We start from the raw sequence: 16930 nt of genomic DNA, 5'->3' as shown, positions 1-16930 counted from the left end.
ATGAATACAGCAACTGGTGTGCCTCCAGATTATTTTGACAAAAATGGACAAAACTGGCGTTTACCTACATATAACTGGGAGGAAATGTCTACGGATAATTATGGGTGGTTGTGTTGTCTGACACAGGTTATTTATCAGCACTGTTTCTTGTCTGTCTAGCGGTCACCTTTGCTTGTCATTACTCATCTGCTGTTAACATGTTGCAGATGGCAAAATACTTCACAGCGTATAGGATAGACCATATTTTGGGGTTTTTTAGGATATGGCAGATTGGCAGATTACAGATCATGCTGCCACAGGTTTGGTTGGAAAATTTAGACCTTCAATTCCTCTACTACAGGTGACTCAATCTTCTGTTCTGCACATTTTGTATCTTAATGTTACAATTTTTTCTAACACGTACAACTCTTTTTTATCCATTCGATTAAAATATATGTGTTTGTTTGATCTACAGAATATGGTCCTCATCAGACATTCAGAAGACCCCATGAAGTTTTATCACTGTTTTAACCTGAAAGACACTTCATGTTTTAGGGACTTAGATGAACATTGGTAAAAAAAATCTCAGTTATAAATGCTTCTGATTAGTCTGTAAATTCGGTTCAAATTAGTTGACATTAGTCCTATTACAAAATTTTCTTTTCATCCTATTGCTATCACTTCTCACATAATTAATGTTGTATATGCATTTTCCTCGAGAACAATAGACTGTAATCTTTAGTAGGATGCAACCAAGTTTTAGTTCTTACTAGTGGCACTCTCTTGATTTTATTAACATTATGTCCTAACCAAATCTGTGTTTATCGACTATTTCATCATCTCATCGATGTTATTTTACAGCAAAAATATCCTTAGAAGATTATATTATGACTATCATTTCGCTCGCCAAGAAATCTTTGGCGTCAAAATGTGCTGAAGACTCTGCCTGTCCTGTTGGACTCATCAGATATGTTGGCATGCAGGGGATATCTTGCTCTTATCCCTTCTTGTGTTCATCCTGTATGACACCATAAATATTGGTTTGTGCTGACTATGTTCTTAAAATAACAGCAAGGTGTTCATCCAGGTTATGCAAGAACTCGGGTTGATTGGATTGCGTATTCAGAGAATGGATAGTGAACCACACTTGGATTTTGGTGTTCCATCTCAGTATAACTATATGACGGTGTGTGTTTCACCCATTTTTACAGTATTTTGCTTTTATTTTTTAAAACCAAATTTTACAGTATTATGCTCATAGAAACAGTTGGGAACAGGAAAAGTATACGCTGAATCAGATGATAAACTGTGTTGAATAACTTTTCAGGTTTGCACTCCCTCATGTCATGATTGCTCCACACTACCTACTTGGTGGAAGAAGGGAGAAGAATTCGCTTTTACAAGACTGTAATTGGCAGCAACAATGAGCCCCATCTCGTTGCACCCCAGAAGTAATTCACTTCATTGTTCAGCAGCATTTTGACGCCCCATCATTGTGGGCAATCTTTCCACTACAGGTATACTTCAAGTTCTATCATATACTAAGGGGTTCTCAACGGAAATAAATACATGAATATATTGGAGTTTCTTCTTTACCAGGACATGCTCGTACTGAAAGACAAGTATACCGCCTTATCAGCAGTGGAGGAAACTATCAACGACCCCACGAACCCAAAGCATTATTGGAGATTCTGTAAGTCGATTTTCTGAAGGCTTTTGCGGTTTCTTGTTTGTCTTGTTTGAGTGGTGGCATGGTTAGATAAATTGTGGTGAAACTTGAAACTGCTGAACATTTTTTATAGTTTCATGCCACCAAATAATTAATAACAATTTGATGTGGAGTAAAGCACATCATGAGAGATGGCATAGCCGCCTCTACCATTAACCCTTGAGCGGCTAACAGCACCTCACTAGCTAGATACCATCGGAGAAGATACCAGAAGCCGGGACGTCCTATACCGCCTGTTTGCAAGCCTGATGCTCATAGAAAATAAATACGAGTATCAGGATTTAAATCTTGATAGTACCAAGCCTGATCGTCATAGAAAATAAATGGGGAAAGCCCCCCTGTGCAGCGTGAGTCGATCCTAGGGGTCAAGCCCAGGTGTTCAGGCGGCCCAGCTGCAAGGGCAACCACAACCATGACTCTGTTTGCAGCCTGTGGTAGTTTAAGGCCTTTCTGATTTCTTAACTTCCGTGCCTACCAAGCACCAACGACAAGGGGATGAATCTAAAAAACAACAAGGGAATAAACTGTGTATCTGTTCAGAAATATCTAATACAGAGTTTCAGACAACACATAGACATAACACGCTACATTCTGTCCAACCAACTTCGACAACACTGTTTTTTTTTCATGGACTTCTGTAAGAGATACGTAGTACATGGCAATTTTTTCTTGCAACGTGCTGACATATAGCTAATACTACTACTTAATCCATTGTCTAGAAAACAACAACTGCTACTTGATTGATTCATGTATTGATCTGACCAGCCAATAACTTCGGCATCCATAGCTATATTGTGTGCTTTATAAACTGAACACGAACTGAACATATCGATGACACACAAACTGAAGACCTGTGCCGAAACTGCTCTTTAGCATACGTTCATTAGGGACTCATGACCAGTACATCACTGTCATGGCTGCCGACAGCTACAAGGTAATCACACATGTTTTCAGACACTTTGGTCAGTGACCTGATTTTTCAGACACTAAGTCAGAGTGACCTGAAGCAAATGGTGTCGGTGATGTTCAGTGAAGCCAGTTGACAAGTTGACATAATGACATGTACATTTGTGCTTGGTTTTCCATCCCCACCCATGATGGTATAAATCTTACGCGAAACAAAGTAAAGGATTGCGATTTCGTCAGACGCAAACGAAAAAGTATCTTATATGAAAACTGTTTGAAAATCAATTTTTCTCAGGGAAAGAAAGAGCTGCTGTTCCAAGTCTGAACTTTCAACTGAACGTAAGTACACAGTCAGAGTCAGATCATCTTCTAAATAAAAATTGAGCAGCTAAGTTTCTGTTTCAAATCAGAACTCTGAACCCAGTCGCTCCTAAAATTCACCATCAGACCCATCTAAAATAATGGAGTAGCTAAGGTTCACCGCAGGCACGGACACAAGCATCTCTGATCACGCGCAGCTCAGCCGCTGCGTCCTTCATGCCGGGCCTCTCGTACGGCACCGTTCTCGTGCAGCTCAGCCCGACCCTTATCGCAGAAACCAAGTAACCATGCACTGAAGAGCGCATGCTGCTGCCGCTGTCACCGTCGAATTCTTTGTTAATCAGCAGCGTCGCGTCGAGGACCTCCTCAGTTCTGTCGGGGAACGCTGCGCCGACGAAGTCCTGCAGCGTCAGGCCACCGTCCCTGAACGCGGCGTCTGTAGGCGACCTGCCAGACAAGATCTCGAGCAGCGTTATCCCGAAGCTGTAGGCGTCGCCCTGGGTCGTGACCTTACCTGTCGTGCCATACTCTGCAGTGCACATTTTCAGACAAGTTAGTACTGACCTTGCTGGCAAATTAAATTAGCTAGGGATATTGTTAAGTTGGAAAATTGAATTACCATCCCCGCAAAAAAAAGAAGGAAAATTGAATTACCTGGAGCAACGTAGCCAATGGTGCCCCTTACTCCAATGGTGCTTTCGGAACCGGAAGCATCTTGGATCCCCGGATCAAGAAGCAACTTCGCGAGGCCGAAGTCGCCGATGCAGGCCGTCATGTCCTCGTCGAGAAGAATATTGCTGGGCTTGAGATCGCAGTGTATGATCGGCGGCACGCAGCTGCTATGGAGATAATGCAGAGCGTCGGCAATGTCTGCGGCGATTGTAAGCCGTTGGATCACTGTCAGGCTGCTTCCGACAGCCTTGGCAGGTGTCGTTGTCGGGCGATGCAGCCACCGGTCCAGGCTGTAGTTCGGCATGAGCTCGAACACCAGAGCCCTGAAGTCGTCCCCCCTTGCATCGATGCTGGAGCAGCAGGTGACGATGCTGATCAGGTTCCGGTGCCGGATGCTCCTCAGCGCCTCGCATTCTGCCAGGAAGGTCTTGGTGGCGCCGACCTGCCGGAGATCAAACACCTTCACTGCTACGGCGACATTCTCCGGCGAACCCTTCACTTCCATGGCCAGGTTCCCAAGGTACACGGAGCCAAACTTCCCTGCACCTATCAAATTGGCCTCAGCGAAGCCGTTTGTGGCTTTCGCCAGCTCGGCGTACGAAATCCTCTGGTAGTACCTGCCGTCAAGCACATTCGGTGATGTGGCTTTTGCATGCCTCGTCCTCTTGTAGAACAGGAAAATGGTAAGGAGAATGGCCGACAGGAGAGCTACACTTAAGATGGGCAGCACGACATGAAGAAGCCAATTGACACGGCGTGGGTCCCTTGCCACCGGGCACCGCTGCAGTTGGAGCTGTGGCACGCCGCCGCAAAGATCGCTGTTGTCGGAGATCTTAAGCCCGGTCATGTTGGCGAAGATGCCGCGCAGCGGCAGATGACCGGCGAGATGGTTGTGAGACACGTCTAGCTCGACCAACGAGCTCAGGTTTGCCAGTTCCTCTGGGACTGCTCCGGTCAGGTTGTTCCGTGAAAGGTACAACTCCTGCAGCCCTGAGATCTGGGCAAGCTCTGGAGGGATGCTCCCTGACAATTTGTTGCTCGCCAGGTTCATCCTCCGGAGCCCCTTCAGCTTGCTCAGCGACATTGGGATGCTCCCGTTGAAGAAGTTGCCGTCCAGATCAAGGAACTCTAAGCTCTGGCAGTCGCCGAGCTGCTTCGGTATTTCACCGGTGAAGCGGTTGCTCGAGAGCTTCAGGAGAGCCAAGTTTCTGAGGCGGATGGCGTCGGTCGGAAGCGGGCCGTCGAGCTGGTTATCCGACAAGTCCATCGCCAGCGACAACGATGGCATGTTAAAGAGCTGCCTTGGGACATCGCCGGTGAGTGCGTTGCCGGAGAGGTTGAGAAGAGTCAGCTCCTGTAGGTTGCCGAGAGTTGAAGGGATGGATCCGCTCAACGCGTTGTTGCTTAGCACAAGTATGAGTAGCTTTGTTAGGCTGCCGATGGAAGACGGCACTGACCCCGTTAGCTTGTTCTCCTGCAACCGCAATTCCATGAGGTTCTTGAGCTTCCCGATCCCCTCCGGAATACTCCCAGTGAGGAGATTGGATTCAAGCCCCAATGTTTGCAGCGTGATGAGGCTCCCAATACCAGGCGGAATTGACCCGGATATGCTGTTGCTCCCGAGGTTCAGTTCCTTGAGATTCTTGGAGAGCTTGCCAATGGAGCTCGGCATCGTTCCGCCAAAATTGTTTCCATCCAGATAAAGACCTTCCAGGTCTTCACAGTTTGCTAAATAATCTAGGAATTCCCAGCCGCCGCTATCAGATGCAGTCAATTGGTTGTTGGACATCTCCAGTTTCCAGAGGCACAGTGTGCCGATTTCTGGGGGCACCTGACCGGTGAAGCTGTTGTTGGTGAGGCTGAGATACTTCATGCCAGAGGCTTTAGAAAGTGACGCCGGGATCGTCCCTGTGAGTTTGTTCCCACCGAGGAGGAGCATCTCCAGCTTCGTCATGCCCGTGCCGGCAAATGGCGGGAGACTCCCTGTAAACTCGTTGTGGGTGAGGGAGATTCTTTCTAACGAAGACATGCTGAAGAATCCAGATGGGATGTCTCCGAACAGCTGGTTCTGGTAGACGCTGAGTTGCTGGAGAGCAAGACGAGAGAGGCCATCGGGGAGAGTGCCTACGAGGAGGTTTTCGTCTAGCATGAGGAGCTGGAGCTTCGTGAGGTTGCCGAGGGACAACGGGATCTTGCCGGACAATTGGTTGTAGCTGAGCCGGAGGTATGTAAGGTTCGGCATAGTCCCAAGCCATTCGGGGATGGCGCCGGAGAGGGTGTTGTTGTTGAGGTACACGGCGGCGAGGCCGGTGCAGTTGCGGAGGCTGTCGGGTATCTCCCCGCTCAACCCGACGTTGTCGCAGAGGCCGAGGTAGCTGAGGCGCCGCAGCCGGCCGAGGCTCGCCGGGATGCTCCCGGAGAGGGCGTTCTGGTTGAGGTCGAGGGTGTCCAGGTAGGTGAGGTTCCCCACGGCCGGGGAGATTGTCCCAGTGAGGCCGACGTAAGACACGTTCAGCGACGTGACATGCCCACCGGTGCAGGTCACCCCCGCCCACCGGCAGAAGTGCGCCGTGCTGTTCCACGACCGGAGCGCGCCTGTCGGGTCCGAGATGCCGGCCCTGAACGCCCGGAGCGCGTCCCTCTCAGTGTTGGGGGCGTTGGTTGCTGCCGCCAGCCGCATGATCAGCGAGAGCAGGAGCAGCGCTCCCAATGACCGTGCCATGGCTGCCACTTTGTTTCCTCTCAGGACTCAGGGCAGGGTAGCAGCTATTGTGGACTGTCGAGCAAATGATTGAGAAGGCTCAGTTTGATCTTGGCTTGGGATGCGCAAAGCTTATGTAGGAGTTTTGTGTGCCGTATCAGAGTAGTTTCGGTTTGCCGTGCAGAGCAGGGTGTGCAAACGCACTGCTGCAAATAGCCTGGTCTTGATCATTGACTTGGTCATGCCCATTGCCCACTGGTAGTATGCACATACGATTGTTTTTCCAGTTAGGCAGCAGAGCATCCTGTTGACTGCAGTGTCATTGTCGTCTTTTCTGCATTTGGATTATTCACAAGAAAGAGTGGCTGGGTGACCTTTTCCTCCCAACATTTGAACAGCTTATTAAACGGCTCAGCTGGCCGCTGCCTGGCTCCGCAGCAGAGCATGATTTTATCTTACTATATAGTCAGGCGGCAGGGCGCTGACTTGACTTGCGGTCTTCGCAGGGCGCATCTCGATCGATCGGCTGGATTAAATCAAAGGCCACGTTTCTTGTTGGCGGTTCAAATCAGTAAGTTAGCATTTGCTACTTGTTGCAGCCCACGTTGTGCAGAACTGCGAGATGTGGAAAATGCAGAGAATTTTTGTGCTGATCTTATCCGGAACAACTTGATTCCCGCTGGAATCTGCGCATTACATGGAGGGATGGAGCCTGAAATTTCCTTGGTGGTTTGGACTACGGAGCCTGTCCCGTCCCGTCGCGGACAGACAATTTTCTCAACATTGGTTCGTCTTTTTATACTGCTTCATAGTGGCTTATTAGATCACCAGACCCAACTGGCACCCCAGCTTCCAGCTTCCGTCGTCAGAGTAGACCAGCTGCGGACACCGGGGGCTCCTTTTGCTCTGAAGAAAAAAGAGCAGAAATACTCGGTGCAAAAAAGGTAGTGTTATACTACAATACGGTCAAGGTATGTACTAAGTACTGTACTTGTGTAGTTGTGTACCTTCACTCGGCTGCTTGTTTAGTTCCAATAATCCATAGTGCTCTGCTCAGAAGTCTTTCATAACTCGAGATGTAAAAGTCTTCTTGATTATTTTTATTTTGAACTGTCGTCTTGATTTTTTTTAATGATGCTTTGCAATTAAGGCTTCCTGGGCCTGTAACGGGCCGATAGACAACCCTCGTTAATTATTCTGTTACCGAAATGGGGCTTTTGTTAAACCGGACCAGACGCAGCCTGCCTCGTCAGAAGATTTAGTACCGTACTGGTAGATTAAACAGGCCCAAACCTACTGATAAGCTGGATCTTGTCGGTCGATCGGTTAATTTCATTTCAAACCAGGCCGATCGAGTACTATATTTAGTACATTGAAGCCTTGAAGGCCAACTGGTCACCACTTGGCTAATCTTGCTGCAGCTCCTCACTAACTGGGCAAAACCTGACGGAGAGCCGAGGAGGCCTACGGATTCTTTTCTTACAGCACGAATCGGGAGGCGAAGAAGGTGTAGCGGACGTCGTCGTCGTCGAGCGCGCCGCCAAATCAGAATAGTCCTTCGAGATCCACGCTCCACATAAAATTCCTCGCGTCTTCTTCACGATCCGCTGGGCCGCGGTCAAACCGGTCCACATATTTTCCTTCTCCCATGCTGCAGACGCACGTTAACCTTGACGCCGATCTTAATTTGGAGCACGGCACAAGGCGGCAGTTCTTGCTTCGAGTAATTTCTTTTTCCCCCATCTGACTTGAGTCACACTCAACGGAGCTGTCAGCGCGCTCTCGGGGACCGCGCGCGCGTGCAATGCGTCCTCCCGGCCGGATATCAGATCAAGCTTGATTCAGAAGGACGCGATAGATGAACTGCCTGTGTATATGTATATATATGCCTCCGTCGTACGCGTTGGTCACCGCTGAAATTAACGGCCATGGCCAAGGACCTGCCGCTGTCTTGGCTGATGGCTGTCGTGCTACTGGCTGTTGGCAGTGTAGTGGTAGGAGTGGTCAAAGGGCGTGCATCCGCAGGGTCGTCGTCGTCGTCGTGCGACCTGTTCCAGGGGAGATGGGTGGCGGACGCGTCGTACCCACTGTACAACACGTCCAGCTGCCCCTTCCTGCCGGACGTCTTCGACTGCCGCCGCAACGGCCGCCCCGACGACACCTACCTCAAGTTCCGCTGGAGCCCCGCCGCCTGCCGTCTCCCGACGCACGTCACGCACTCTACTACGTCTTTTTCTTTCACACATTTCGACAGGCGTCGATCTGACTCTCGTCTGTTTTTCTGACCGAAAACTGCAGGAGAGACTCCGGCGGTATATGTAGTCTGACTCTCTGGCTGTTGATTGTGTAGGTTTGACGGGTTGGATTTCCTGAGGAGGTGGCGAGGGAAGACGGTGATGTTCGTGGGGGACTCGCTGAGCATGAACCAGTGGGTCTCCCTCGCCTGCATGCTCCACGCCGCCCTGCCGGCTCCTGCCCGCGTCTCCTTCGCCACTGGCGAGCCCGTCTCGTCCGTCCGCTTCGAGGTGTTAACAACTCTCTGCCAAGCCAATTATTAACCAGTTCTTAATTAATTACTCGTAAATGGTGCATTGGAATATAAGTATCATAACTACATTGGATTGCGTTTTAGGACTACGACGTGTCGGTGGTGCTCTACTTCAGCAGGTTCCTGGTGGACGTGGTCGTCCAGGAGGACATGGGTCGGGTCCTCAAGCTCGACTCGCTGCAGGACGGGGCCAGCTCCTGGCTCGGCGCGCACCTGCTCGTCTTCAACACATGGCACTGGTGGACCTACAAGGGCACAAGCCAAGTGTACGTGTACATAATTGCATGGGTGTCTATATTTGAGTCGCCTAATCTTTAAGTAAAAGATTTAAATCTCGGTTGACGAATCATATCCGTTGGATTAATATACGTCATTTCACTTTTTTTTTCATGATCTGAATCTTAAAGCACAAGTCATATCTAATGGTTGAGAAATCGACTTATCTATAACGAACAGTGTAACTTAGATATAGCAAAACCACGTGTCAAAAAAAATAGATACAGCAAAACCATAATTGATAATTGTATATGTAACCAACTTTTTTTGTCGCGGCTGTGTTTATGTGCTGCAGGTGGGACTATATGCAGGAGGGGAACAGAACGTACCGTGACATGGACCGTCTCACCGCCTTCTCCAAAGGCCTCTCCACGTGGGCAAGCTGGGTCGACGCAAACATCGACACATCGCGCACCAGGGTCATCTTCCAAGGCGTCTCCCCAAGCCACTACACGTGAGTCTCCTCATATCACGATCAACAACAACCTCGCATCACATTCAAACAATATATCGTTTCCTTTGCATACATTTGAATCAGATGTAATCTTTCATTCCACATTGCATCGAAACGATTTGGTCGTAGCTAGGTCCAAGCAGCAAGAGAAGAAGGACGGGACGGCGTCAGGATCATCAGGTGGCTGTTACCAGCAGACGCGGCCGCTGCAGGTGGCCACGGACGGGGACGAGATCGTGTTCCCGCAGCAAGTTGTGGTGCGTGGCGTTATAAGTTCCATGGCGACGCCCGTGTCGTTGCTGGACATCACTTCGCTCTCGCAGCTCAGGATCGACGCGCACCCTTCGGTGTACGGCGGACCGGCCCGGGAAGGCATGGACTGCACGCACTGGTGCATCGCCGGGCTCCCGGACGCGTGGAACCACATCTTGTACGCGATGCTGTTGTAGCACACGTGAAACGGCAAGCCGGTTGCTCCACGCGGTTGACGCTACGTCCAGAGCCAGGAATTAGGCATGAGAGGGGCGAGCTGGGATTCAGGACAAAATTAGAGACTTCATCTATTTTTTTCTGAGTACCGCCCCCTTTCTCCGTCCCTGGCTAGGTAATCAAGGCCTAAAAAAATGTGTGTGTGCATGGCTTGCAATTATTGTTAACGCTCATTGATGATGAACAGAGTGGAGGCTATTCAAGGGAGCTGATGGCGATTTTCGCATGGCCAATCTTTTTTTTTACAAGGTTACATCTTGTACAAGAAGAGATACAATTGGATTAGGAGGGGTATCTAGGCAGCTGAAGCCTGAACTTCGCCAATTGGGTCATCTGGTGCGCCACTTGATTTGCATCCCGTGGGCATGCTGTGCTATACGCAACGGAAAGAAAATCGATACACCCGAAGGGATGCAACATTTGGGCAGTAGCCTAAACCAGGCCCTGGTCTTTATAAGCCCATTACTGCGTGATGGTTACGTCTATCTGTTTAGGCCCATTACTGCATGCGGGTTCCGTCTAGTATCGGTTTAGGCCCATTGATGCAATTCAGAGGATTAGGCCCATAAAAGCTGATTCCAACTGGATTCCAGCGGATCAGCCGGCCCACGTCTAGCGCGCGCCTTTTTTCTTTCTAGAATGTAACCCAGAGGTGGATCATCCATTAAGGCCCTGTTCGTTTCAACCATTTCCCCACAAAACCAAGAGGATTGGCAGGGATTGAAGGGGATTTTAGTTCATCTTCCCCTTAATCCCTCTCAATCCACGGGGAAACTGCTGCAAACGAATGAGCCTTAAAGAAGAAGAAGGAAGTAGCATGTCGGACATGTTTAGTCGCACTGCAGCTCCCCAATTGGACAAAAATTGATGGAGCCAAGGAGGCCTGGGAGGCTGGGAGTTCTCTAGCCATCCGTTACTGATCCCACACCCCGTATGACGGTATGAACACATTCAGCTGCAGCCGAGAGGGGATAATTTCATTCCAGAGCTGGCGGAGCATATGGAGAGAGGAATATTGCTGTCAAGATCGGACATTAGGAGCTATAGAGAGAGGAATAATGTGGTCAAGATCGGACATTATTAGGAAGCCGACATGGACCCCACGAGTCCGGCCAGACCAGGCCGATCGAGAAGTTAGTCGATCAGTTACACAGATGTTGGTTTAATGTGTCGAAAATATTTAGTCGATCGCCACTTGGTAATAGTCTTCCTGCAGCTCCCCGATTGGCCAAAACAGAGCCAAGGAGGCCTACGAATTCATTTCACACCCCGTATGAACACATTCAGCTGCAGGGCAAAAGCTGCAGCCGAGAGGGGATGATAAAAGAACAAAAGGAACAGAGGCGCATACACCTAACTCCTGGCTAACTCTAATGGCTAGCGCGCGCGAGCTACTTGCAATTGCATCCGCCAGCTCGATGGCCAGCTCTTGGCCGGCCGGCGTACAGATCTACTGCGTCTGGCGGGCGGAGGACGCGGAGAGCACGAATCTCGACGCGAAGGTGTAGCGGACGTCGACGTCCTCGTCGGGCCCGGCGCCGAAGCCGCCGCCGCCGCGGTGGTCGAAGTTCCGCGCGTAGCTGAGCGGGTCGTACTGAAGCGGGCAGCACCGCGAAGACGAAGCCGACGACGCCGTGCACAGCATCTTGCTCCTCCTCCGAAGCCTCCGCACCAGCCGGCCCAGCGCCAGCCCGCATCCTGCCGAGGAAGAAGATGATGATGAGCGCGCGGCCGAGGCGCCGGCTATGGCGATGGAATTGCCTTCCCCCATCTCGAATTCTCGACCGATTCTGCTCCGGTTAATTTGGTTGGTTGGTGGATTTAATCCGGGCGAATATATGTCTTGGCGTGGTTGTTGGATGGAGTGGACGAGTGGTCTCGGCGGTGTGATTTATAGGAGGAGCTTGGAGGAGGACCGGAGCTGATCGGATCAAAGACTGGGTGAGTGAGTGGAGTGGAGCTGAGCTAATCCCCCATGTGGTCCGAACGTACCCGCGCGAATTTAATACACTCTACTGGAGTGGAGTGGAGCTGGAGCTAGCGAGTGTACGAAGAGTAGGTGTGAGTTCTTTTCTTTTTTTCTTTTTTTGGTAGGAGAATAAACTAAAGTAGCTTGAACTTTTTCTTCCAAACGGATAAAGTGGCGATGTTAAAGAAACGTTGGCTTGAACTGTAAGGATAAGCCACGGGCCTGCTAGCTAGTCTCCTCTTTGTAACCTACTCTACTCTCGAGCTGCTTTTTTTTGTATGGAACTATGGACAAAAGAGAATAAAGCGCGAAATCATGCATGATTAGGACTTGAACAGCTTGATGCGCTCCCGGAATCAAGGGATGCTGTATCTACCAAGCCTCCAAGCTAGGGGATTAGTTAAGCCTTTCTTCAAAACAAAAAATGGTTGTACTATTATTATATACAACCAGAGGCAGCATGCATCTCGTATATTTGTACGCGATGAGTTGACGAATTTAAACGCCCGAGGAACTAGAACAGCTGTGCTGCTAGGACTTTGCATGGGGAGGGGGACAAGAAGACGGCTGTTGGCGGTGGGGCGGTGCACGCCGGCCCGCGCCGGACACGGGCCGGCCTCTGCATGCGTGCGTCCGAGGAAAGCCCAACCCGCCGACCCGGCCCGCGCATCGATCCGGGGCATTTCAGTGCAACGCAATGCATGTGCCCGGGCGCCCGGCCGTCCATCTCGCTCTCTCTCCGTTGATAGTGGCGTTCCTTGGTTTCCTTGCTTTCAATACGTGCTTGCTGGTGATTAACGTACCGGACGTAACGCCAGCCGGTGTGCACCTAACTGCAGTGCTGGAGCATACTAGCTAGCTACTGACGTTTGTTTTAGCTGCACTTCTGTCCCTGCGAAGAATAATCGCAGACCGTTGTGGGCACACGACGGTCGGAAAACAACATAGGCTCCCTTCTTTTCGGGCTTCAGCTTATCCACAAACCAACTTCAATTTAATTTCTGAAGAAAGCTGTCATCGGAAAGTTATTTTGTTCCTTTCTTTTCAGCTTCTGAAAATACAACTTGTTATCTGATTGAGTAGGAAAAGACTGTAATGCCCTTGGACATCAATTGCCATCATGTTTCATTGTCAATTTCAACTTTGGCCTGTTTTACCAGAAAACTAACAATTAATATGAAAATTGAACAGTGGCTTGCTATTTGCATACACATGCAAAATAGTACTAACTGAACTGTCTCCTGAATCCGGATGCAACTCAGATCTTGCATTGACATAATTTAGAATACACGATACATGTTATGACATGTCAGCTAATTGTTTACTGCATCCTGAGTGTAGCAACTACCACTGCATTCCGAATGCAGCTACTGAATGTGTGAGGTAAAAAAAAATCAGGAGTAGTTTGCAGTACTTTGACTTGCTGCATTCTGTAAAGTGCTAATTAACCATGCTGGATACAAAATGAAATCATAGAGCTTGCAATATATTTTATTTGCTAACCATTCATAGGCAGGTGCGATGTGGTGTGTTTTCTGCGAGGGAGTGCTTTAGTATGTCTGTCAGGAAACCGGCCAGGTCGAGTAGTTTAACACAGTCAAGAGAATCAAACGGAGAGTAGTTTAGCCATCAAGAGCATGCTCCCCAACAGATGGTTGGTAAGAGAAAAGACATGATATGGATGTTAATTTACAGAGTTTCATACAATCACGAATCGAAATTACTAGAGTATATGTTTGCCTGGGAAAACCTTACAATTCGGTTTACTCATGAGCTCATTTGTCTCGTCTAACGGTGAATGAATTACTCGTCGCGTGCAGCTGCAAGTCATGGCGGCCACAATCGATCCTGCTGCGGTGCAAAGCCATATACAGGCCCGCCTATATATCATGGTTGACATAGCTAGCAGCAAGGCAATTCCAAGAAAGGTGACCCCGTCAGATAGGTTGAGGTTGCGATCGAACTTGCAACAACGGCATATGTGTCATGTGTGTGCAAGACAACGGCACCCACAGTCTTCTCACAGAAACAAGAGAGGCCCACTTAACCAAGTTGGCCAGTCAACACAAGACGCATGTTCGTTCAGTCGCCAAGGAACAAAATAAGAAACATTGCGAGTCTACGTATATTACCCCTACGCGGCTGCACGTCACGTAGTGTTGCATCGATCTCGTATAATATGCTCACTAGCTGCTAGCCATGAGGCAGCCCACCATGTGGAACGGAAACAGTGGGAGCACACATGGTTTTGGAGGCTAGTCACATGCGCGCACGCCATCCGTACTACGTTAATTGGTCATCGCTGATGACACTGCCGTGGGTCTCCACTCTCCACTCTCCAACGACCGTAGCTGGATCCTAGTCAACATTCCCACGATCCCTTTTGCAATCGATCGATATATCCATTGCGGTGCTATCAACCATCGGATCTATGGATCGATCCGTCTCGACGTGACCGCGTATTTCGGGTTTGGGCCAAGTCTCTCGTCAACGCACGCCGCGAATCTCCGTAGACGGCCGGCGACAGAAGGCCCAGAACGAGAAGGCAACGGGTTGGAGTTGGGCCGGTCCATTGCACGACCCACGTCAACCATCTACAGGTGGCGAGTCAACAAGTGGAGTCAATTCTCAAAAAAAAAACAAAAAAAAAACAAATGGGAGTCCAACTACAATCCAAACACACACGTGTCAGATCCAGACACGTCAAACCGTGCCTACCTCGGCCTTGTCGAAACGCATTGCAATGTGCCTACAACTCGAACTCGATCCGAGTCGGCAAACAAGTCCACAAGCCAAGCCATGCACCGCACGTACTCGGCCTCCCCATCTGCTCTCCATAAATATCGCCCGTGCTCGCGGCTCCTCGGTGGACTCTAGCTAGATCGATCCTCCTCACACAGCAACAAATTAAGCAAAATCGAATCGATGGCTTCCTCCCGGCCCAACGACGGCGGCGAGCGGCAGCTGCCCGTCTTCTCCAGCAGGTTCTTCGCGCCCCCGCCGCCGCGGCCCGCGCTGTCGTTCCAGCTCCCTCCGCAGCAGCGCGCCGTAGTCCCGTTCCCAGGCGCCGCCGCCACTGCCATGCCGATGCGGCGCCGTCCGCGGTCCGGATCATGCCGGTCACGGCGTGGAACCTGGACGCGGCCATGGAGCTCATGGCCTCGCTCCTGCCGTTGTTCCCCTACGTGGCCGTGGACACGGAGTACCCGGGCGTCGTGCACCACCACAGCCACAGCCCGAACGCCGCCGCCGCTGCCACCGCCGAGGAGCGCTACGCCGTGGCCAAGGCCAACGTGGACGAGCTCCCGATCGTGCAGCTCGGGATCACGCTCTGCGACGACCAGGGCCGCCTGCCTGTCTTCCAAGACCACCTCACCGGCTGCCACGTGGAGGTGTCGTGGGAAATCAACTTCACCGACTTCGACGCCGGCGTCCACCGACATGCGCCCGAGTCGGTCAACTTCCTCCGGTCGCAGGGTGTCGACTTTGACCTGGCCCGCGCGCAAGGTGTCACCTCCAATGCCTTCGGACACAAGTTCGTCTCCATGCTGTCGTCGCCGTCGTCCAACGCGAACAAGCTCACGTGGGCGATGTTCGGAGGCATGTACGACCTCGGATACCTGTTCAAGATCCTCACCGGGGGCCAGCCGCTGCCGGAGAGGAAGGAGATGTTTGTGCGTGAGGTCAAGGCTCGGCTCGGCGGCGGTAGGTTGTTCGACGCCAAGTACATGGCGGAACGCTGCGGGAGGGGCGACCTGCGCGGCGTGGGGCTGAAACGGGTCGCGGCGAACCTCGGCGTGCCGAGGCATTACCCGGAGCCGCCGTGCCTCGCCGGGCCCAAGAGCATCCTGGCGTGCCGCATCTTCACGGCGCTCCGAAGGTCTGTGTTTAGCCCCGACGGCGGCGCGTGCCTCGAAGGTTGCATCGATGGGATGCAATAAGCCAATAACGACATTGTAGCTTTGTTTTAATTTATATATGTTTGTAGTTCTCTTTTTTCCATGAAAATTTTGTACCGAAGGGAATTTTTCAATGTTTCTTTTTAGCACAAGAGAAAATTGTGCTTATTCCTTTTCCTATGAAAATCTAGCAGCGAACATTCATGTGGCTTTGACGGTACTCCAATTAAGCATGGATATACTGATCGATGCTCAAAAGTTCCTTTTGGACGGCTCGGCTAAAAAATTCCCTGCACTGAGTGTGAATCAGCTTTTGTTTGCGGCATGCACAAATATTATTATTGGTGATGAAAGGAAAATTTCCTTTTGGACGGATCGATGGTTGCAAGGGGAGGCTCCGAAGGATCTGGCTCCAGAATTATTCAAATTGGCTAGAAAAATGCATATTCGGGTTTCTTAATGCTCTGCAAGATGGAAGGTGGATGCAGGGGCTGCGGCATCTCTTGGGTCCAGGAAATTGATCTGCTGGCCATGCTTTGGGATCGATTGCTGACGGTAGAGCCGGACTTTCTTCGAGTCATCCCTCAGCCTCTTCTCCTAAAAGGGCTAAGGCTGCTTACATGGCGCACTTTCTTCAGGCCATCCCTCGGCCTCTTCTCAATTCGGTTTGGTCTATCAAAGGTGAATGAAAGGTTCAATTTTTCTTGTGGTTACTTCTGCAAAATCGTCTATGGACGACGGATAGATTAGCGGCGCAGGGTTGGCCTCACGATGTTGCCTGCTCCTTTTGTGACCAAGTACACGAGGGAGCTGCGCATCTGTTTCTGGGATGTTCTTTTATGAAGGAGCTGTGGCATGCTAGCGGTACTAGATGGCCCCGGCTTGCCGCTGTTGCAGGGTCTAGCTTCATGGTATCTTGGTGGCGGCGCACCGTTTCGGGACCAAAGTCCGAGACTAAGACGAAGGAAATTGCGATGGCTGCGATTA

General features: G+C 50.5%; 4 protein-coding genes and 1 pseudogene across 6 annotated transcripts; 3 read left to right on the top strand and 2 right to left on the bottom strand.

Moving 5' to 3' along the window:
• Window positions 1-221: 221 nt before the first annotated feature.
• LOC104585448 lies at window positions 222-6826 on the top strand (annotated as a pseudogene).
• LOC100830598 (putative receptor-like protein kinase At3g47110) lies at window positions 2874-6682 on the bottom strand. The gene is made up of 2 exons (XM_003563335.4): window positions 3590-6682; window positions 2874-3464 (listed from the first exon to the last, which is right to left on the bottom strand). The coding sequence occupies exons 1-2, from the start codon at window positions 6327-6329 to the stop codon at window positions 3085-3087; spliced, it is 3120 nt and encodes a 1039-aa protein (XP_003563383.1). The 5' UTR covers window positions 6330-6682; the 3' UTR covers window positions 2874-3084.
• A 23-nt stretch (window positions 6827-6849) lies between the features above and the next one.
• On the top strand, window positions 6850-10377 carry LOC100839871 (protein trichome birefringence-like 38). Of its 3 annotated transcripts, none has more exons than XM_014897345.2 (5): window positions 6850-7252; window positions 8659-8833; window positions 8941-9122; window positions 9428-9586; window positions 9720-10377. In XM_014897345.2, the coding sequence occupies exons 1-5, from the start codon at window positions 7014-7016 to the stop codon at window positions 10033-10035; spliced, it is 1071 nt and encodes a 356-aa protein (XP_014752831.1). In that variant the 5' UTR covers window positions 6850-7013; the 3' UTR covers window positions 10036-10377. The 3 variants fall into 3 exon arrangements, with proteins under 3 accessions (XP_014752831.1, XP_010229738.1, XP_024312636.1); XM_010231436.3 differs by having other exon boundaries at window positions 6850-8514; XM_024456868.1 differs by having other exon boundaries at window positions 6850-8514; window positions 9716-9852.
• Window positions 10378-11131: 754 nt separating this feature from the next.
• LOC100830292 lies at window positions 11132-12312 on the bottom strand. Its single transcript, XM_003563334.4, has one exon. It carries the CDS (start codon window positions 11844-11846, stop codon window positions 11526-11528), a length of 321 nt encoding a protein of 106 aa, XP_003563382.1. The 5' UTR covers window positions 11847-12312; the 3' UTR covers window positions 11132-11525.
• A 2845-nt stretch (window positions 12313-15157) lies between these two features.
• Window positions 15158-15985, top strand: LOC100839566 (probable CCR4-associated factor 1 homolog 9). Its single transcript, XM_024457499.1, has one exon. It carries the CDS (start codon window positions 15158-15160, stop codon window positions 15983-15985), a length of 828 nt encoding a protein of 275 aa, XP_024313267.1.
• The last annotated feature ends 945 nt before the right edge of the window (window positions 15986-16930 follow it).

This window comes from Brachypodium distachyon, chromosome 1 (assembly GCF_000005505.3).
Source record: "Brachypodium distachyon strain Bd21 chromosome 1, Brachypodium_distachyon_v3.0, whole genome shotgun sequence".
Classification (NCBI taxonomy): Eukaryota; Viridiplantae; Streptophyta; class Magnoliopsida; order Poales; family Poaceae; genus Brachypodium; species Brachypodium distachyon.
The sequence above is the reverse complement of the archived record's forward strand: the minus strand, read 5'-3'. Positions and strand labels throughout refer to the sequence as shown.

Bases quoted from the DNA above. Each gene is read 5' to 3' on its own strand.
- LOC100830598 (XM_003563335.4), bottom strand. From the start codon at position 6,329: ATGGCACGGTCATTGGGAGCGCTGCTCCTGCTCTCGCTGATCATGCGG. The intron at 3,465-3,589 runs GTAATTCAATTT...TGTGCACTGCAG, and splicing joins CATTGGCTACGTTGCTCCAG to AGTATGGCACGACAGGTAAG.
- LOC100839871 (XM_010231436.3), top strand. From the start codon at position 8,237: ATGGCCAAGGACCTGCCGCTGTCTTGGCTGATGGCTGTCGTGCTACTG. The intron at 8,515-8,658 runs GCACGTCACGCA...TTGATTGTGTAG, and splicing joins GCCGCCTGCCGTCTCCCGAC to GTTTGACGGGTTGGATTTCC. The intron at 9,123-9,427 runs GTACGTGTACAT...TATGTGCTGCAG, and splicing joins TACAAGGGCACAAGCCAAGT to GTGGGACTATATGCAGGAGG.
- LOC100830292 (XM_003563334.4), bottom strand. From the start codon at position 11,846: ATGGGGGAAGGCAATTCCATCGCCATAGCCGGCGCCTCGGCCGCGCGC.
- LOC100839566 (XM_024457499.1), top strand. From the start codon at position 15,158: ATGCCGGTCACGGCGTGGAACCTGGACGCGGCCATGGAGCTCATGGCC.